General features: G+C 35.6%; 1 protein-coding gene across 4 annotated transcripts in view; it reads right to left on the bottom strand.

Moving 5' to 3' along the window:
- The window catches only part of IPO8 (importin 8), a 66664-nt gene that overhangs the window by 23807 nt on the left and 20555 nt on the right, over window positions 1-22302 (bottom strand). For all 4 annotated transcript variants that reach the window (XM_061417499.1, XM_061417500.1, XM_061417502.1 and 1 more), the window contains 12 exons: window positions 21947-22031; window positions 17501-17635; window positions 16534-16633; window positions 10959-11035; window positions 10555-10671; window positions 10032-10121; window positions 8455-8620; window positions 7260-7420; window positions 6684-6809; window positions 4378-4444; window positions 1512-1637; window positions 747-844 (listed from right to left, as the gene is read on the bottom strand). In XM_061417499.1, coding sequence (XP_061273483.1) covers window positions 747-844; window positions 1512-1637; window positions 4378-4444; window positions 6684-6809; window positions 7260-7420; window positions 8455-8620; window positions 10032-10121; window positions 10555-10671; window positions 10959-11035; window positions 16534-16633; window positions 17501-17635; window positions 21947-22031 — 1348 coding nt within the window. The remainder of the gene's footprint in view (window positions 1-746; window positions 845-1511; window positions 1638-4377; window positions 4445-6683; window positions 6810-7259; window positions 7421-8454; window positions 8621-10031; window positions 10122-10554; window positions 10672-10958; window positions 11036-16533; window positions 16634-17500; window positions 17636-21946; window positions 22032-22302) is intronic.

The raw sequence follows: 22302 nt of genomic DNA, 5'->3' as shown, positions 1-22302 counted from the left end.
ACATATCTCTCCTAGGAAGGAAAACAGGCTGTACACTAGCTATCTTACTAACAACTCCAAAGCCAAACTTAGGTTTCTGGCTATTTGAGCTTTCTAAAATCTGCCATCTCTATGTAATACAGTTTTATATTTGTGAATATACACATATTCACCTAAAAGAGGAGGAAAGCATTAGTCATGAGTCACTCCTAGATATAACCAAGGGGGCATTTGTGACAAAGATAACGTAGTAGACAATCATGCTTGTACATAAATACAACAGTAGTCATTACGTGGCTTACAAACTACCCTGTATTGAGTTAAATGATGCTATCTTTCCAACTATTCCAATATTTTGTGTCTTGTTTATGTTCAAATTACCTATACCTAGTGTTTTCCAATATATACATTCAATTAAAAGAAAAATCATAATTCACAAAGTGTGGTATTTTCCTAGCACTCTTCTTTAATCAAGTAGTAAGTCTATATTTTTTAAAGAAAAACTACATGGAAAATTATTTACCTAAGCATTGTGAAGTACACAGCTACAGAAGTAGCAAACATTAAGTATAACACACAATATGAAATTTTCAGAATATAATTCCAAACTCCATTTGAAAACACAAAATGACAAATATATGTTCATAAGAGCAATATACAACTAAATATATAAAAAATAAATTGAGAGAGTACCTAAAGTGAAATACAACACTAGTCAGTAAACATTAGTAAGAATCATTATGACAAATTGATTAGGACATGCTTACCTTTCTACACATTGTAAAAAGTATTTCTAAATGCTTTGGATTTGACAGTAAAGTATTTGTATCTATTGTCACATAATTATGCAGAAGAGGCATCATGTCTGGAAAAAAATTCAAACGCTCAATGAGATTTGAGCAACAGAAGCAGAAACCAATTATTACCACTGTAAGCACATTTTTATACCACACACACATTACTATCTTCCCTTGCAACCACAAAATGCGAGAAACTAAAATGGTACACCTGCCCTATTTATTGATGAGGGAAATGTGGATCAGAAAGATTAAAATTCTCATCATTTACTGTAGTGATTGTTATGAATTTTCTTCTTTTTCCCCATAGCACTCATTACCATCTGACACACTCTATTTGCTTATTTGTCTGTGTGTTTCCTAGCCTATCCCACCCCATACTAGAATGGAGGTGTCAAAAGGGCAAGGGCTGTCTATTTTGTTCTCTGATGTACTGCTGAGCTTAGAACATTGCTTGGAATATAGCTGACATTCAGAAAATATTAATTAATATATGGATATATACTCTGACTGCAAAGTAATTTAAGTAAGATTCAGTAGGAAATATAGCCTTCCTACCATGACCTCTATTCCTAGGGCTAAAAAATAGTCCTACAATAGCACCAGTCAACAGGAAAGGAAGAACAATTATTTTCTGATTAGTACTGGAATCATATGTCTTTATGTTAAGTGTCAGAGGAAATAATACCTATCTAGACACAGAACAGCAAAAATGTTACATGGTCAAAGTCATACCTGTAAAATATTCAAAACAATCCTGCTGAAAAACCTCATATAAGATACCTAGAAGCTGCCACATTTGAGGAGAAATACCATGGCAAGTTAAACTGTAAGCCAGTGAAAGAATTTCTTCATAGAATTCTAGAAAGAAGAGAATCTCCAGTTAGAATCCTAGGAAATAGCAAAAATTAAACACAAAGACCACACAGAAGAGGATTTAGGCTATATACTCACACATATCTTATATCTAACATACTTTTGAACATCTGTTTCTCAGCTCCCATCTCTTGCTATCTCTATTAATATTTGCCATCTTCCATTTCTCACGAAGATCTGCCCCCTACTCAATAAGATATGGCAAAGATTTGCTTTTACTAAACTTACTTGTAATACTGAAAAGTTATATTTTTTGTGTTTTGTAATATAGAAAATAAAGTTTATATATAAAACTATATCAGAAATGGATACAAGAAGGAACAATTATTGTATGTGTCTCATGCACAGGATTTTAAATTTACAAACAATTAATGTTCTTCAGAGAACTTAATTCATCTATGTGAAAATATCTGTCTGCTGCATGTATTTTTTACAAACTATATACAGAATATATTTTGCCAATTTACAAAGCTTGTAAAATAGTACAATATTTTTCAACTTACTTCAAGATAATTATACTTACTATTAAAAGAGTCCAAAGGGAATATTCTTGCATTTGTACATATACTTATTATTCTTACCCTCATTCAGAAGGAAATTATATCTAAACATACAATCAGAAAACACAAACCTCAACACAAAAATTTCAAAAATTTCCTACCATGTCACTGAAAAAAAAAGTCTAACTTCAAAGTTTTGGGGGTTTTTTTTTCCTTCTTCTTATTTAAGGGAACCAATATTCACCCTGGAAGCTTGAATAAAATTTTTTTCTGTAATCTTATTCAAATTTTAATATATTTAAAAGCTAGCAATACAGATATTTGCCTTACCAAAAGCAAAATTAGATGGAAATCATAGATATTGGGAAATAATTTAGGAAAGACAATCATTTGAAATACAACCAATGGCCTGAATAAAAAATTTCTGAAAGTTCTGTTCAGGAAAGCAAATGCCTCTTCCTAACATGAAGCCTAAAAGAAAGAAAAGAGGCCCAGTATTTCCTTTCATGCTCTTGATGGCTACAGCCTGTGTACTTTATTTACCAGGCCACTCGAGATGCTCAAGATGAGGACTATGAATCTGAGGGAGAAACTAAAAGGCACAAAGCTGTTCCAGTTTTTTTGTGGAGGGTGGGAAGAATCAGGAGGCTCTCGGTCTGTGTTGGGAGTCTGGACTATGGTGGGCAGCAGTGTAGGACCCAGTGTTGAGCAAGGCAGCACAGGCCTTCTAAGCAGACCATTTTTATGGCAGAATCCTGGCTGACTCTGGCCAACTCCAGCCTTCCCACTGCTTTGGTGAGCTACAAATATCCTTCCATCAATTCCATTTATGTTTAAATTAACCAGAAGCTTTTTCATTTGGTCTCAGCCAAGACAATGGACTATTAGGGTAGGATGGTTGTACTAACTTTGACTTACTACATAAGATAGAGGAGTTAAATCAGTAATGGCTAAGCCTAGCTTTTAATAACATGAAGTTCAAGAGTAAATTAGCAATAAAAACAGGCAAAAGAAGGAGGCAAAAGTGGAACAGTGGAAAAAGACTGGACTGTGGACATAAACATGGTCAGACTGCTATGTAATGCACAGCAAAGGGGATATAGTCAGTATTTTATAACTTTGTATATAGAATATTCTATAAAAATATCCAGTTACTATGTTGTAAACCTGAAACTAATACAATATTGTAAGTCAATACAATATCCACATGTTTGAAGTCCTTAAAAAAAAATTTTTAATGGAGAATTTTCAGTTGCATCTCTTCACAAAAAGGACATAAGTGAATACATTCTTTCTGATGTATCAGAATCTCTGAATTTATGGTCCAAGAAGCCTCATTTTAACTAGATCCTCAGTGATTCTTATCCACATCAAAGTTAGAGAACTACTGCTTTAAAGTGATGATTTCAAAAGTAAGGACTACTTTAGCAAAGTAGAGGATAACGCTCTAAAATGGGAGAAGAATGTATTAGAACACTTAGTAGAGATAAATATATTCATTTATATTTAACTTCACATTTTACATTTCTCTTTATGTATGTAAATGTATCACAGTAACATGTATATTGCATATAAATATATATTCAAGTATTATTCACATACATTAGAAGTACATGCTCAATTTTTTACTAATGGTGTGAATGATAAAAGTTTGGAGATGGCTGCTCTAATGTGATAACCTGCTTTTGTTCCATCTTTCTATCTCTTACACTATACAGGCTACATTTCTCTCCTACCCACAAGACTTGTGGCTGGTATCTTCAAAATGCTTGGATACTATGAAAAGTTGCCTCTTCTACAAATCCCAATCAATCTATAACGTCCAGTATTAACTACTGACTCTACTCAGAATTCAGGTACCATAACATAAACAGAATAACAATTAATGCACACTTCTGATAGAATATATGCCTATCATCTCACATTTTTCAATCCTAAAGTAACCTCACCTGAACCTCATCTTAGTTCTTTCTTTCTAAAAAAAATTTAAAATCTCTGTTCTTTAAAAACTCCAACAACAAAAATTCTTAATTGGGTATGTTAAGCTTACCTCTAAATGAAAATCTAGAAATCTAATATTAGAAAGTATATCTAAAAATTGAACAGAAGGCAAGCTTCTCTTTCTCAAAACTGTCCATTTTGTTGAATTTGAAGGGCTAAAATGCATTTTTCATCAAATTTTAAAATAGTCTCAATTTACCTTTTTATTCTATCTTTGAACTTACCAATTACATGTTTCTGTAAAACAAGATCAATGATCCGTAGACAGATATTCTCTAACTGCTGAGTAACCTAAAGACAAATTTTAAACATTTAGTTTAAAATTCATCATAACCCTTAATTTAATCTATAAATTTAATATTACCCCAATAAAAATACCAATAGGTTTTTTTTTCCCAATAGTAGCTTTTTGAGAAGAGAAATTAAGAAGTTAATTCTAAACTCCATGTGAAAAATTAAACACCAAAGAATAACCAGGAAATTCTGAAAAGTGGGCTAATGATGGAACTGTGAGTTAAAATCATAATAAAATTACAAGTTAAATTAATTCCTTATCTCATATTTTATACCAATATTTTAATTCATAATATATCTAGGGCTTCAATGTGAAGACTTAAGCCATAAAAATACTAGCCATCTTTTTCCGATTTCTAATTTTACTCTTCATACATTAAGTATTTATACACATGTAAATATTTCTTTTAAGGAAATCTTGCTTTCAAAGCTTGCTTTTAGTAAGTCAAAGTTCAAAATCATAAGACTGGCAGTCAGGAGACCAAGATTCCAGTCCTTGTTTTGCCTCTAGTTACCTATGACCTTGGCAAAGCCATCTAGCTAAAGGCTTTAAGATTTTTCATCTATAGGTTAGGGAAGCTAGATTTGATTAGTGTATCTCAACTTTAACCCATTCCTCCTTTGATAATCACAATAAGGTCACATGCTCCTTTAACTTTATTTGAAATTCAAAATAAAAGTAATATCAAGAATTAAAAAATTAAAACAGAAAGATAAAACGGTGGGTTTTTTTTTTTTTTTCCCCAAACTAATCCTGATGTTTATCCTACTACTGCCCATCCTCCAGACAAACATATTTGGGAAAACTTGACAAGACGATTTCTAAGCTCTCTTCAAATTTAAAATACAAGTTCTACATATACGGGGAAAGAATAATCCTTAAGTATACATGCAATTTAACTTGAAAATCTCACCATTACAGAGAGGCCCATATACTTTCAACAAGGACACAACAATACAATAATGAATATAAAAACAAAAATTCACATTAAGTCTTTTAGGCAAAGAAAGGCCTGCCCAGGAGAAGAAAATTGAACCATTTTTAAGAACCTGGTAAGCATCCATTGCTTACCAAAGTATGCGATAAACACAGGATAAGTCAACAGCCACAGGGTTTAACAATGCTATTTAAAGAACCAGCACCTGCTTCCTAAGTCCCACTGTATAAAACGAGAGCTGCCAACATTGCCAAACAAGTCAACTGTGCTGGCAGAAGTAATGAACACAAATCTAATTTAAGTAAAGGCTATATAATATATAATACTTGGGGAGGAGAGCAGCAGGTTTTAGGTAGGCAATAATTGATATATTATCAGGATATATCAATTGACTGCAACTCTAAATCTACAAATTCCCAACTCCGTGAACATGAGATACTACCTGAACCTTGTGCTGTACTTCTGCAGAAGGGCACTACCATTACCCGCGCTGCAGCGGGGGACATGGTGACATTCTGTCAGCTAATGGATAAGGGGACGACAGAGGATGAGATGGCTGATGGCATCACCGACTTGATGGACATGAGTCTGAGCAAGCTCCGGGAGTTGGTGATGGACAGGGAAGCCTGGCATGCCACAGTCCATGGGGTCGCAAAGAGCTGGACATGAATGAGCAACTAAACTGAACTGAACTGAACGGATATGAGAGTGCTTGACAAACATCTGCACAAATTCTTAATCCAATATTGTTCTGGAATTCAGCCTAGGGAAGATGATGTTTTAAGCTCTTCTTCCCTTGCATTCTCAGGTATTTGTTACATCAGTATTTTGTTCTATTATTTAAAATTTGCCTCTGTAACTGAATGGCAGTCTCTCTCTACCAAGAGGACCAGACTGTGGATTCCAAACAGTGTGGCTTATGTCCTATTAAATTTGGTTTTCCCCCAAGCCTACCCTGGCACATAGCAGATGTGATGAACTAAGTTTAGCAAAAGAGATATACTATATACTATATACTATATGTCCTATTAAATTTGGTTTTCCCCCAAGCCTACCCTGGCATATAGCAGATGTGATGAACTAAGTTTAGCAAAAGAGATATACTATATACTATATACTTTAAAATCACATGCAACATTTCCCTTCAATCATTTTAATACTTTTCTTTAAGATTTGAGGGTAATTTTTAAAATCCAGCAACATAAACAGCAATTTAAAGGTCAAGAATTTAAAATTCATGACCAATAATATACATTTCAGTTACTATAATGACATCATAAAACACAAGGAAATCCTACCTCTTTGTGATCTTCTACAACTGTCAAGATAGTATCAATGGTATGTAAAATTCCCATAGCCATTACAGTCTTGTCTTCAACTTCTTCATATTCATCACTTTGAAGAACTTTGCCAAATATCTCAGCCTACAAAAATAGCAAACACATTCAACAATTAGTACTGCTACATGCACACTTCTCTATGAGAAGTGAGCAAAAGGACAGTGTCACATCTCCAAATGCCACCACTGCTCAAACTTTAAGATATGCAGTTTGCCAAGTGAATATTGATGATAAAAACTGTCATCTTTTAAATATAGCCACTTTGCCCTTATCTAGTCACTAAAGTGGAATATATATTAGCTATTATAATCAAACAGCAAATAATTAACTTCTGGTTGCATTAAATAAATAAATCCAAAATCTAGGAAAACTGAAAACTATACATTGAAATTAACTGTCAGAATTATTAGAGCAAATATTTTTACATTAGCATTTCAGTTACATACAAACTAAACTTCAAATTTTGGAGTTTAATTTACTTAGATCATTCAAAGCCTTTATACCAAACTAACATAAAACTGTGCCCAGTCTTACCAAATGCTGAGTCATATCCACAGCAATTGAGGCAACCTCTTGGCTGTATTCACATATCATCTTCTGGATAACATTAGTAACATCATCATTTTCTGTCTCTCTAACAATGTGCAACAGCTCCTGCATAATAGGCCTTACATGTGGCTTCATATATTCCTTGGCTAATGCAATAAAAAACAAACTCAGTAAAAAATATTAGCGATTCACAAGTGAAAGTTACTTGGTCACAAGGTAAATAACACAGGGTAGTAGGTTCCAGATACATATTTGCCTGATGGTAAGTAAGTTATAAAGTTGTACCAAAATAATGTTCACCAATGTATCCATTTTCCCATGAGCAACATACAATCAGTCCTGCACAGTAAAGAACTCTCCTGCCCCAAATGCCAATAGCTCCCTTGAGAAATTTGAATCACATGTGTCCTCTGTCATCAGCATGACTTATCAAACATGAATATGACAGCATGATACAAGTGTAAAAACCATTTACATAAAGACTGTGCCCAACATTGATGATGCTCATTCACTCTTTCACCCCATCTCCAACCACCCTTCTCCCCACATGTGTTTATCTAATATTGCCTTCCATTGGAACAGTGTTGTATAGGGATAAAGGCTAATGTTATTCATAATGCAGAATTTACTTTTAAAGGTTTATTTGAATTTTGAACAGAGCCTTCTTCTCAACAAAGGAGATATGTGTTATCACTCACTAGAAATGCAACTTGCTACTTTCAGAACTGTGAGAATCACAGAATCCTAGAGCTGAAAGGAATCTTAAAGCCATCTAGTCCAATCCCCCTAAATTTAAATATATGGCAATCTAAGCCTTGACAGATCATATATCTTGCCCAGGTCTAGACAGCAAGGCAGAAGCTCAGTCAAAACTAGACTCCTAGGTCTCTTGATTCCCCATCTACCCTAATGTTTAACAATCAACTTGTTTCCTAATTTCAAATTTTTCTGGAAACCACGGTTAACAGACATTTCTAAAAGTGGCAAGAATAAACTCTTATAAAATTCTGAGGGGGCAAAACCTCAAAAACCCAAACTCTGAACTTTAAGACAAGGAAGTAAACAAAACTATTTGAGAAGACCACATCAAAATAATTATTTAATTAAAAATACCCTCTAAAAAATGTATTTTTATTCTAAATTTTAAATTTTGTTAATTTAATAATAATTTTGGCTTTACCTTGTGTCTGGTTAGAAATTAATGACTGAAGAGCAAGGGCAGCTTCAACCTTGACAGGCATCTCCTTATCCTCAATCAGGCTCTTCTTTGCTAGATCAACTGCATTTCTTAGGTTGAGCTCATTATGAAATTTCAAAGAACTGAATGCATGAAGTACCCAACAGGACTATGTTATAAGGAAAAAGTTAGTAGGAAACTATTAGGATTATGGTTTTATGTAATAATGAATATAAAAACTTCTAGGTAAAACATCATTAATCCTACCATGTACTATTCATTTATTTGTTTTTTGGAGGGAAACATATTAGTCTCAGTTGCTAACTTCTCGATTCCATACTTCTTATAAGAAAGGCAATTTTATTACTTCTAAATTACCTTTATGCAATATCGTTATTCATAAGAAAGATTAAACAGAGCCCAACTTAAGTGTCTCTAAAAAAAAATCCTGTCAATGCTTTAATAAATATTATGACTCACAACTTATTATTTATATGCAAAAGCACTACAAGCCAGTGTTGACATTCATTTACTGGTCTTCAAAGCAAATGAATAAAATATTATTTTCCTTTACACTAATCAGCTTAAGAAACTTGACTTTTTCAGTCACAGAAGATAAAAAAAATTTTAACCTTGTATAAATTATCAAACTTTAAACTATTAGACCACTAAATCATATTATTTTCTTAAATCTATTGCATAAAATACAATTGACAGTAATTAATTTGAATGACTAACGACTTGCAAGAGACATACAATTAATAGTCTGTAAAAATAGTAGCCTACTTATAAAAATACTTGTGCACCCTCTACATTTCTAACCTACATTCACACAAATATTTCTCTAGTGACTATTATTTCTTTTTAAATATTTTTCATTTATTTATTTATTTGATTGCTCCAGGTCTCAGTTCCCTGATCAGGGATTGAACCCAGAACCCATGCACTGGGAGCACAATCTTAACCACTGGACCACCAGGAAAGTCCCTGTCTTTTATTTATAAAATGCTTTGGTGTGTACAAGGCATGATTAACATATATTGGTTTTAGCAAGATATTTTGTTGTGTTGATATAGTTACAAAAATAAGCACTAGGCTGTTAAAAGTTCTATTTTAATTTCTCCATAAAATATATTGCTTCTATAAATAATATATACTTAGAATACAAATAAATGTACATGGATTATTATTTTCTCCATGTTATTAAAGTCTATCTAACTATTATACTGGAAATCATAATCAAGAGTTTAGCCAAAATATAATTTTCATGCTGTTTTGGGCACTAAAAATTAATCAGCCTATGAATTTACATGGTACCACCACTGCAGCATCACCCCTCTCACAGTATGTTCTGCATATGCAGCAAGTGAGGCAAGAGGGGCAGTTGCAGTTAAAATCTATACATCCCTTTATTTACTAATTTGCTCTTTATTCAGCTTTTATGATTTTAAAAGACATTCTCACTAACTTCATTTTGTCCCAGTGTGGTAAAAGATAAATTTGTCCAAAAGTATTTAGTTCAATAATTAACTTACAAATGAAGATTTCGAAACACTATAATGAAACATGGAAAAACCTACTCTGGCTCGAAGGTATCCCAGGTTAGACAATAGTAATGGAAATACGTGATTCTGCAACAATAACTCCATTTGGTCCTTGAATAAACTCTTCTGTTAGGAAATAGAAATTGAGTTTAACTTATTAATGTCTTTTTCATATGTAAAAATCACTTCCTAATAAAGCATGTTTCTTATGATTTACACTTAATATACTTTTATTTAAATTTTGTAAAATTATTGACCTACATAATGCATTTTAAAACAAGAGAGAAATAGTCTTTAGATAGAAACTTGATATTAACTGATCTTTCTAGAAACAACACTAAAGTTATTTTGTATCATCTTTTTTACATAGCAACAGTTTCATACTGAAAAAGTGAATAAAAAGTCATTTTAAATTAAAAAAATAAAAATGACAGAAAAATATTTACAGTCAACTCAATTATGCAGAGTCAGCAGTTTTAAATTATCCATAATTCTCATATTATCTCATTTGCCTATGCTTCACAGTGTTATTAAGTAAATTAAATTTGAGTAGCTTAACCTTCAGTAAAATATCAGCTAGGGAACCAATCACATGCAGGGCTCCATCTTTCTTCCTAGGATCAAAGTTCGGGTCTGTTAGGATTTGATAACAGAATGCCATCATTTTTGGCAACACCTAAAGAAATAGAAGAATCCACTTTAGTCTACATGAGCTTTCACTGCTTTACTATCATATTAAAAATGATGTACAAATTTTCAAAAATAAAGACATTTTATTGTGTTCTATCAAGCAACTACAATTAAGAAAAAATATTCCTTTTCCCTTATGAGGACACAAAAATTTTTTAAAGTTACAGATTATAACTACTAACATAATTTTTCAATTACAAGGGGCATTCATTAGAATGTCAAATCAACACAGGTCACCTTTCAGTTTTGTATTTAAAAAGAATAACTACATACCTCTTTTCTTTTCTTTGCAGCGGTATATAAGAGAGTCTGGGCTGCTGTGGTAGGAGAAGCATAATCTTCGAAAATATCTAAGATTTTAGATTTTAAAAGTTTAAACCATGTTAGCAAAAATACAACTACTTATTATAATTTAAACCTGACTGACCACTATTCTAAAACCAAGAAATAAAACAGTCCATATATAACACTGGTTATAAGCTAAGAACATATCACGACTGCTCTCATACACAACAATATTTATCAAACTCTATAGGTTGTCCTTTTAAATAATCATATTAAAACAAACAATACAGTTCCACTGAGGATAGGAAAAATGCTTTACCTCTATAAGAAAACAATAAAAATTTATTTACTGCTTATTGTGTGCCAGGCTCTGTTCTAAGCTCTGGGAATACAAATATCAAAAAAAGGTTCTCATGTTGCTTACACAGTAAGAGAAAGAAACAAACTGATTACATACAAACGCACACAAGTCAGTACAGCTGAAAGCACCGCATCTCAGAGAGGTTAGGTGATTTGTCCACAGTTACACAGTAAGCGACTAGGCCGGTATTCACAGCCAGACTGTCTTAACATCAAGGCCTAAGCTCCTTCAGTCTGTTTTTTTAAAAATTATTTATTTATTTCTCTGGCTGTGCTGGGTCTCAGTTGTGGCTGTGGGATTATTGATCTTTGTTGGGGCATGTGGGATCTTCTAATTATGGCATGTAGGATCCAGTTTTCTGACCAGGGATCAAAACCAGGCACCCTGCATTAGGAGCATGGAGTCTTAGCCACTGGACCGGCAGATAAGTCCCTCTCCTTCAGTTTTTACCAAATCTAAACACACCATTATTAATATCAGTCAATATACTTAGAAGTATTTTGTTCATATAAATAACTGCACATGACAAAAATATAAAAAGGAGACTAGTAATTGTTTTCCCCAATAGCTTTCTAAAAGTAAAATACACACACTAGCCACTGCGTTCTAGTCCACAGAAGCAAACTATTAAGGAAAAAAAGGCACTTAACCTAGTCTTGAGTTATCCATATTCTCCTTTAATCAATAAAATGTAACACACAGAACTCTTAACTATTATATTTTTCCAAAACCTGAGGTACTTTCTTATTTAATATGAAGAGTAAGTAAAATAACAGTAGTTTTCTGAAAGCTAAACAAATACACTGCACTTATAAAAGTTCACAGGTATAGAAAAGCCAAACACTAAAAAGAATGCCTTAAATAAGACAGAAGAAAGATTGGCAAATAATTCTGTGCTATTTAAGGCATTGTGCATGTGCCGAGTCACTTCAGTCGTGTCCGACTGTGCAGTGCTAGGGACTGAAGCCCACCAGGCTCCTCTGTCCAAGGGATTCACCAGGCAAGAATACTGGAGTGGGCTGCCATGCCCTCCTTCAGAGGATCAGCTGGCACAGGGATCGAAGCAACATCTCTTAAGTCTCCTGCATTAGCAGGTAGGTTCTTTACCACTAGTGCCACGTGGGAAGCCCATTAAAGCATTAGGAAGGGGAATTAATAAATCCTGCATTATGTATCATGATTTGAAAAGGAAATGATAGAATGGAAGGATAAACCAGTGGTAAATACTTTTCTCATACTTGTGCTTTTCCTGTACTTTGTCTCCAAGAGAAAGAGGCACTTCCTAACTTACCGAATCAAATAATACTAAACATAAGCATTGTGAAAACAACATGGACCAATAATCTGGCATCTATTCTAGTAGGCTTAATTCAGGTAACCAGAAACACATGTCCCAAGAAGAGGAAAGCACTGTGGTCACAGCCCCTTCAGCATGCCTTAGGTAATGCTAGTCTTAACATTATTTATTTGAACATTTCACTGAATGCAGACTAGTGCCAAGAACTTGCAAAGTAGTGTAGAGCTCTAGAAGGGATGGAGAATGCAAAATAAAGCAAGACAGACCACCAGATGGTCAATACTGAAATCACACTGGCTGATTCTTTGCAACCAAAGATGGAGAAGCTCTATACAGTCAGCAGAAACAAGACTGGGAGCTGTCTGTGGCTCAGATCATGAACTCCTTATTGCCAAATTCAGATTTAAATTGAAGAAAATAGATAAAACTACTAGACCATTCAGGTATGACCTAAATCAAATCCTTACGATTATACAGTGGAACTGACAGATTCAAGGGATTAGATCTGATAGACAGAGTGCCTGAAGAATTACAGACAGAGGTTTGTGACATTTTTCAGGAGGCAGTGATCAAGAACATCCTCAAGAAAAAGAAATGCAAAAGACAAAATAGTTGTTTGAGGAGGCCTTACAAATAGCTGTGAAAAGAAGAAAGCTAAAGGCAAAGGAGAAAAGGAAAGATACATCCATTTGAATGCAGAGTTTCAAAGAACAGCAAGAAAAAGAAAATTAAGGAAACAATTACAGTCACCATTGCAATGACAAGAATAAAATACTTAGGAATAAATCTACCTAAAGAAACAAAAGATCTATATATAGGAAACTATAAAACTGATGAAAGAAAAAAAAAAAGGAAGTCTTCTTTGAGAGCTCTTGTTTAATAGAAGAGATGAATGGAAATAGACATTTTTTTTTCTTTCTCTTGTGAAAGTCTCCCTCCCTGAGCTATTTCTCATACAATCCTTTCCCCAGCAGTGTGTGTTCTTTATAGAAATAAAACTGACTCTGAATCCGGATTCTACAGCTAGAGTATTCTAGAGAGTAGTTCAGACTAACTAACCCTTCCCACTGGCTTCCCTGGAAGCAGCTCTTCTTACAGAGACCTTGGTGATTGCATGAAGAGCTTGATTCCACCCCCACCCCTCTTTATTGAACTCCTTTTAGCGAGTAACCATTAGCAGAGAATCTCTTCCAGTTGAGTTTTCCTTTAATAAAAAAAATGAACACCTTTATTGAGATATAGTTGACATACCATAAAATTAACCTATTGAAAGCGTACAATGTGTGGGTTTTTAGAATATTCTCAGACTTGTGCACTCATCATCACAACCTACATTTCGACTATTTTCATCACCCTAAAGGGGAATGCAGCATGTAGTGGCAACCATAGCCCGTTCCTCTCTCTGGCCCGACGTGGCCAGCCCTAGTCAACCACTCCTCTTCTTTCTGTCCCTATTGATTTGCCTCTTCTGAACACTTTTATGGAAAAAAAAAAAAAAGAAAGAAAGCCTTCCTCAGTAATCAGTGCAAAGAAATAGAGGAAAACAATAGAATGGGAAAGACTAGAGATCTCTTTAAGAAAAACAGAGATACCAGGGGAACATTTCATGCAAAGACAGGCACAATAAAGGACAGAAATGGTAAGGACCTAACAGAAGCAGAAGGTATTAAGAAGAGGTGGCAAGAAACACAGAAAAACTATACAAAAAAGATCTTTATGACCCAGATCATTATGATGGTGTGATCACTCACCTAGAGCCAGACATCCTGGAATATGAAATCAAATGGGCCTTAGGAAGCATCACTACAAAGCGAGTGGAGGTAATGGAATTCCAGTTGAGCTATTTCAAATCCTAAAAGATGATGCTAAGAAAGAGCTGCACTCAATATGTCAGCAAATCTGGAAAACTCAGCAGTGACCACAGGACTGGAAAAGGTCAATTTTCATTTCAATCCCAAAGAAAGGCCATGTCAAAGAATGTTCAAACTACTGCACAATTGCACTCATTCACATGCTAGCAAACTAATGCTCAAAATTCTCCAAGTGAGGCTTCAGCAGTACGTGAACCAAGAACTTCCAGATGTTCAAGCTGGTTTTAGAAAAGGCAGAGGAACCAGAGATCAAATTGCCAACATCCATTGGATCATCTTAAAAGCAAGAGAGTTCCGGAAAAACATCTACTTCTGCTTTATTGATTATACCAAAACCTTTGCCTGTGTAGATCACAACAAACTGGAAAATTCCTCAAGAGATGGGAATACCAGACCACCTTACCTGCCTCCTGAGAAATATGTATGCAGGTAGAAGCAACAGTTAGAACCAGACATGAAGCAACAGACTGGTTCCAAATTGGGAAGGGAGTACATCAAGACTATATATTGTCAGCCTGGTTATTTAACTTATATTCAGAGTACATCATGCGAAATGCCAGGCTGGATGAAGCACAAGCTGGAATCAAGACTGCCAGGAGAAATATCAATAACCTCCAATACACAGATGACACCACCCTTATGGCAGAAAGGAAAGAAAAACTAGAGCCTCTTGATGAAAGTGAAGGAAAAGAGTGAAAAAGCTGGCTTAAAACTCAGCATTCAGAAAATAAGATCATGGCATCCAGCCCCATCACTTCATGGCAAATAGAGTGGGGAAACAACAGAAACAGCACCAGACTTTATTTTCTTGGGCTCCAAGATCACTGCAAATAGTGACTGCAGCCATGAAATTAAAAGGCGCTTGCTCCTTGGAAGAAATGTTATGACGAACCTAGACAGCAGATCAAAAAGCAGAGACATTACTTGGCCAACAACAGTCCATATAGTCAAAGCCATGGTTTTTCCAGTAGTCATGTAAGGATGTGAGAGTTGGACCATAAGAAAGCTGGGCACTGAAGAACTGATGCTTTTGAACTGTGGTGTTGGAGAAGACTCTTGAGAATCCCTTGGACTGCAAGGAGATCAAACCAGTCAATCCTAGAGGAAGTCAGTCCTGAGTATTCATTGGAAGGAGTGATACTGAAGCTGAAATTGCAATATTTTGGCCACCTGATGCAAAGAACTAACTCTGGAAAAGACCTTGATTCTAAGAAAGATTGAACGCAGGATGAGAAGGGGATGACAGAGGACAAGATGGTTGGACGGCATCACCAACTCGATGGACATGAGTTTGGGTAAACTCTGGGAGTCGGTGATGGACAGGGAGGCCTGGCGTGCTGCAATTCATGGGGTCACAGAGAGTCGGACATGAGTAAGCAGCTGAACTGGACTGAACTGAAGACAGTCCCTGCCCCCAGATAGCTTCTTCACTGTGGGAGAAACAGCAGTACACAAGTAACACCTTCCTATACTAACTGCCTGAGTATGCATGAAGTGATTAATTCATACTGGGAATAAAGGGGAATGAATTTGGGCAACCTACAGAGTCCGGCAGCTTCCAGGAAGATGCAAGGCTAAAAGAATCCACAGAGAACAGGGCCACACACTGGTGTCAACATAAGTATTTCATTCCCCTGAGGAATATTCAGTCCCTAGGATAAGGACACAAACTATATTGGAGCATTCCTAAAATATGCAGATACGCAAGTGATCTCCCAGACCAAGAACAAACCCAAATGTGTAGCCCAAAAGGCATAGAAAGGAATGGACTCTGCAGATCAGCATCACAATAGAAAGAGTTGTATAGAGATGATAATGCTTCAGCATCCTTGAGAGGGTTAGATAAATAAAGTAGCTTCTCATCTCAAGACCACTGGCTCAGCAGAACATCAAACTTTCATGAGTTTTGGAGTTTATCATGCAAAGCAGAACTCTGGGAATTTCACAAAGTAATAAATCTACTTAAAAGTATAAATTTAGTTATATTACTTCATATAACCAGGTACTGATGAAGAATAAAATCATCTCAATTACCGAATTTCATCCTTATATACTCATATGGATCTTCCTGCCACAGTTCTTCATCCTCATCTTTATAGCACATCACAGAAAAAATCACATCTTCAGAGATATTCTAAGAGAAAAAAACAAACCAATAAATGGATATAGAGTATTCATATTTGGGGAATATCAATAATGAAAGGCTTTAGGAAGTCAGTTTTCCAAACTGTCATATTAATGTTTCTAACAGATCTTTAAGATCTGTAATAAGATAACACTAAACAAAATCTATCCTAGATTCCAAAGATAAAAGAATTTGCTTTACTTTTCAGCTACCGTCTTAGAGATTACAGAATTAAAGAATGCATTCTTTGAGAGGAAAAAATTTAGTTCCTAAATTCTTCAAATTATCCAGTTATCTGTATGTAAATATTACTTTATCAATGGTCTATAACTTTTCATTGATTTGTTCTTTATCAATGCTGAATTAATCAATGCTTAACAATGCTGAATTCTACCTTTAAGTAAAATTGATACAAACAGAAAACTTTAGCTTTTGCTGTAGAATTTAACAACCTAAAAAAAGAAATAAAAACCTACAAAAGAAAATGGTCATGTATCAGGCTGCATTTCCTACAAAAGAACACTACCTTAACTACAGGCCTGGTGACTGTTTTCAAAACGCTATTATACAAAATACCTCATTTGATCCTAGCAACTTGCAGGTAAGGAAGGTAGAAAACTACTATCTGACGTATCAGAGGAAAAACAGAGACTAAATGAGATTCCAACCAAGATCAACTCATTTAACTTGAAGGCCTCATTCTTCTCAAATATTTAAACTTCTAAACTCTTTATATGAAACATAAGATACTCTTCTGAAATTATTAATGAAAACAAAAATATGTTAAATATAAAATATTGGATTAGTTAACACTGACCTTGTCTAGAAAATTTTTAACCAGAGGATAATTTCGGAGAGCTGCTCACTGCCACTAACCTGTATGTGCGGCTTCATCTGCTTCCAGGTCACAGAATGAACAATTCCTTGGTTGAGATAGTTGAAAGCCTGCTGAAGAACACGGGGAGCTACGTACTCTTTCTGCCTATACTGGTCTAAAATTTTTAGTAGTACCTATAGGAAAACAGGAAGAGAAAACATAGGAAAACAAACAATTTTAAAGTTAACAGGAGGGGCATTTTAGGCATGACATAAAATCAAGTCAGAGGTTATAGAGATAAAAAAAAATAACAGATTTTTAGAGAAATAAATATTTTGTGAGAAAGCACATGAGCTTAGATATGTCCTTGTTATACTGAACTGAAAGGTATCTCACTGTGATTTTCTGCCATTTACCCTACTTCTAACCTGTGAAAGTATTCAAAATAAGTCTATATTCTATTCCACATACTAGCTCTTCAAATAAATTAAAACTACTGTAAAATAATAGACTTGGCTAAATGAACACTGAAAACACTATATCCATATAGTGAGAGACACCATAAACAGATTTTTAATATTTGATAAAGGTGCATTTCAACTGGAAGAGAAACAAGGTCATTCAAAAGAAAACAGTACTGGGATAGTTGACTAGGTAGCTCCTAAAAAATTAACGTAGCTGCCTAACTAAACTTCACACCAAAATAAATTCCAGATGGGCAAAATATTTCAACAGCTACAAAAAAATGAAACCATAGAATAACTAAAAGAGTGTGGAAATTTTTTATTTTATAATCTCAGACCATGGAAAGTCTTTGTAGAAATAACACAAAATTGAGTTATTAATTTTTTTTTTTTTAAAGACTGTTTCTAAGGAAGGAACCATGCCCAAAGCCACTGCAATGACCCATGTCGGAGGCTGCACTACCACATAGCCGAAGTATTCCGGTTCCTGATCTCCAGAGTCCTTCACTACAACAAGCTTATCTCTGAACTGCTGCATAAATTTAAAAGTGTCCTTTTAAAACACATACAAAATTTATAAATTCAGAACATGAATTCAGTTCAAGTCACATAAAATTCAGGTTTATAAAATTTGTCAGAAATCCTATCACCAAGAAACTCTTTCTGGAATTCAGACTAAAAAGGGATGCTATTGAACACAGTTCTCCCTAATACAGCTGTGGTTCACGCGAAGTGCAGGTAGCAGATGAGACACAACACTAACGAAGGAACAGCTTTTGATTTAAAAAAAAAAACATTAAAAAATATGAGGAATATACATCTTAAATAACCAAGGTTCAGTTTATGGCGTGGATGCAGTTCAGTTTAGCTGTTCAGTCATGAGCGCCATTTTGTGAAGGGCTTCCACAGCATGGATGCAACAGCATGGAATTTAAATGTGTGTGTATTTACACATGTTTATGTGACGCTGAAAACCTCTAATGAACACACTATAAGAAGGATTCAATTTTAGGATGCTTACTGGGGCTTTAATAGCAGTGGAAAGAGCAGAGAAAGAGCTGACCAGCTCCTTGATTATCCTGGTATCCACAACGAAGTATATATTTCAGTTCAGTTCAGTCACTCAGTCATGTCTGACTCCTTGTGACCCCATGGACTCCAGCACACCAGGCTTCCCTGTCCATCATTAACTCCCTGAGCATGCTCAAACTCATGTCCATCGAGTTGGTGATGCCATCCAACCATCTCATCCTCTGTCGTCGCCCTTCTTCTCCTACCTTTAATCTTTCTCAGCACCAGGATCTTTTCGAAGAAGTCAGTTCTTCCCATCAGGTGGCCAAAGTATTGGGGTTTCAGCTTCAGCATCAGTCCTTCCAATGAATATTCAGGACTGATTTCCTTTAGGATTGACTGGTTGGATCTCCTTGCAGTCCAAGGGACTCTCAAGAGTCTTCTCCAACACCACAGTTCAAAAGCATCAATTCTTCAGTGCCCAGCTTTCTTATGGTCCAACTCTCACATCCTTACGTGACTACTGGAAAAACCATAGCTTTAAGTAGATGGACCATTATTGGCCAAGTAATGTCTCTGCTTTTTGATATGCTGTCTAGGTTCATCACAGCTTTCCTTCCAAGGAGCAAGTGTCTTTTAATTTCATGGTTGCAGTCACCATCTGCAGTGATTTTGGAGCCCAAGAAAATAAAGTCTGGTGCTGTTTCATTTTTCCCCACTCTATTTGCCATGAAGTGATGGGACAGGATGCCATGATCTTCATTTTTTATCATTGAGTTTTAAACCAGCTTTTTCACTCTCTCCTTCACTTTCATCAAGAGGCTCTTTAGTTCTTCTTAACTTTCTGCCATAAGGGTGTCATCTGTATATCTGAGGTTACTGATATTTCTCCCAGCAATCTTGTTTCCAGTTTGTGTTTCATCCTGCCCGGCATTTCACATGATGTACTCTACGTATAAGTTAAATAAGCGGTTGACAATATATAGCCTTGACGTACTCCTTTCCCAACTGGGAACCAGTCCATTGTTCCATGTCCGGTTCTAACTGTTGCTTCTTTACCTGCACACAGGTTTCTCAGGGGGCAGGTAAGGTGGTCTGGTATTCCGATCTCTTGAAGAGTTTTCCAGTTTGTTGTGATCCACACAGTCAAAGACTTTGGCGTAGTCAATAAAGCAGAAGTAGATGTTTTTTTGGAACTCTCTTGCTTTTAAGATGATCCAATGGATGTTGGCAATTTGCTCTCTGGTTCCTCTGTCTTTTCTAAATCCAGTTTGAACATCTGTAAGTTCTCGGTTCACGTACTACTGAAGCCTCACTTGGAGAATTTTGAGCACTGCTTTGCTAGCATGCAAAATGAGTGCAGTTGTCCAGTAGTTTGAATACTCTTTGGTACTGCCTTACTTTGGGATTGGAATGAAAACTGACCTGTTCCTGTCCTGTGGCCAGTGCTGTGTTTTCCAAATTTGCTGACATATTGAGTGCAGCACTTTAACAGCATTATCTTTTAGGATTTGACATACAAACTGTCTAATGGAATACAAACTGCCCTTAAGGGCAGAAAACAAAGAGGAACTAAAGAGCCTCTTGAGGAGGGTGAAGGAGGAGAGTGAAAAATCTGGCTTAAAACTCAAAATTCAAAAAACTAAGATCATGATATCCAGTCCCATCACTTCATGACACAGATGGGGAAACAATGAAAATAGTGACAGACTGTATTTTCTTGGGCTCCAAAATCACTGCAGATGGTGACTGCAGATGTGAAATTAAAAGACACTTGCTCCTTGGAAGGACTTCCCAGGTGGCTCAAGTGGTGAAGAACCCGCTTGCCAATGCAGGAGACATAAAAGATGCGGGTTCAATCCCTGGATTGGGAAGATCACCTGGAGCAGGGCATGGCAACTCACTCCAGTTTTCTTGCCTGGAGAATCCCTTGGACAGAGAAGCCTGGTGGGTTATGGCCCACAGGGTCACAAAGAGTCAGACATGACTGAAGCAACTTAGCACGCATGCACACTCCTTGGAAGAAAAGCTATGACAAACCTAGACATCATATTGAAAAGCAGAGACATTGCTTTGCCAACAAAGGTCCCATCTAGTCAAAGCTATGGCTTTTCCAGTAGTCATATAAGGATGTGAGAGTTGGACCATAAAGAAAGCTGAGCACTGAAGAACGTATGCTTTTAAACTGTGTTGTCAGAGAAGACTCTAGAGAGTCCCTTGGACAGCAAGGAGATCAAACCAGTCAATCCTAGAGGAAATCAGTCCTGAATATTCATTTGAAGGACTGAGGTTGAAGCTGAAACTCCAATACTTTGGCCACCTGATGCGAAGAACCGACTCAATGGAAAAGACCCTGATGCTAGGAAAGATTGAAGGCGGGAGGAGAAGGGGATGATAGAGGATGAGATGGTTGGATGGCATCACTGACTCAATGGACATGGAGTTTGAACAAGCTCCAGGAGTTAGTGATAGACAGGGAGGCCTGGCATGCTCCAGACCGTGGGGTCACAAAGAGTTTGTAAACATTAAAATCAACTTGGAGTATTTCTTAAGAGTTCCTAATTTTCACTGTATAGAAAAGTTCCCAAACTTCCACAAAAATGTGTAAGCTCTCAGCTGAATGTCAACTTTTGAGTTCAACTCCTCTTGAAATAGATCAATTCCTATTACCTAAATCTTCCTATATGAAAACTTAAAACAAAGATGTGCAGGCTTCAAGAAATAGCGGGTAAGAAACTGATATGAGGTCAGAAAGTTAACTGAAGAACATGATCTAATACTGGTGACTGCTGTACAAGTATCAGTCAACATACTTGTTTGCTTGGGAGGGGAATTCTTGCAGTAGGTACCCTAGTACATTTGCTTCTACAACTGACTGCATTGCATTAGATTCCCAGATCTGCCATTTCATCCTTAAAAATAGGTAATGTATTAATTAATATTTTATAATCTACTTTTAAATGATAGAAGTGACTTTAACTACTTTCAGTAGTAACCATCCTTTTATTTTTTAAATGTTAAGTTTATTACCTGTTGAATTCCCACTGCATAAGTTTTCAAAAAGAATTCAGAAAATTCAAAGTATTCTTTTGTGACATTTCCTGGGCTTCCATATCTTAAAACACAAAGAGAAAATGTTTAAATATTGAGAATTTTGTAAACAAAACATGCTCATTAGTTTAAATACGTTTTGATAGATACATTTTATTGGGGCAGAAAACTAACACTTTCCCTTTTATTCACAAGCCCCAAAATGATATTATGACAAGCAGCACTTAGACTGCAGGCCATACTTAAAATTTCAGACAGAAATATCATCTCTCCATCCTTTTTTACAGAGACTAGAAAGACCCAGCGAAGACTGTTCACCTCATTATGATCTCAAA

This window comes from Bos javanicus, chromosome 5, assembly GCF_032452875.1.
Source record: "Bos javanicus breed banteng chromosome 5, ARS-OSU_banteng_1.0, whole genome shotgun sequence".
NCBI classification, from domain to species: domain Eukaryota; kingdom Metazoa; phylum Chordata; class Mammalia; order Artiodactyla; family Bovidae; genus Bos; species Bos javanicus.
This window is presented reverse-complemented; position numbering and strand designations above follow the sequence as displayed.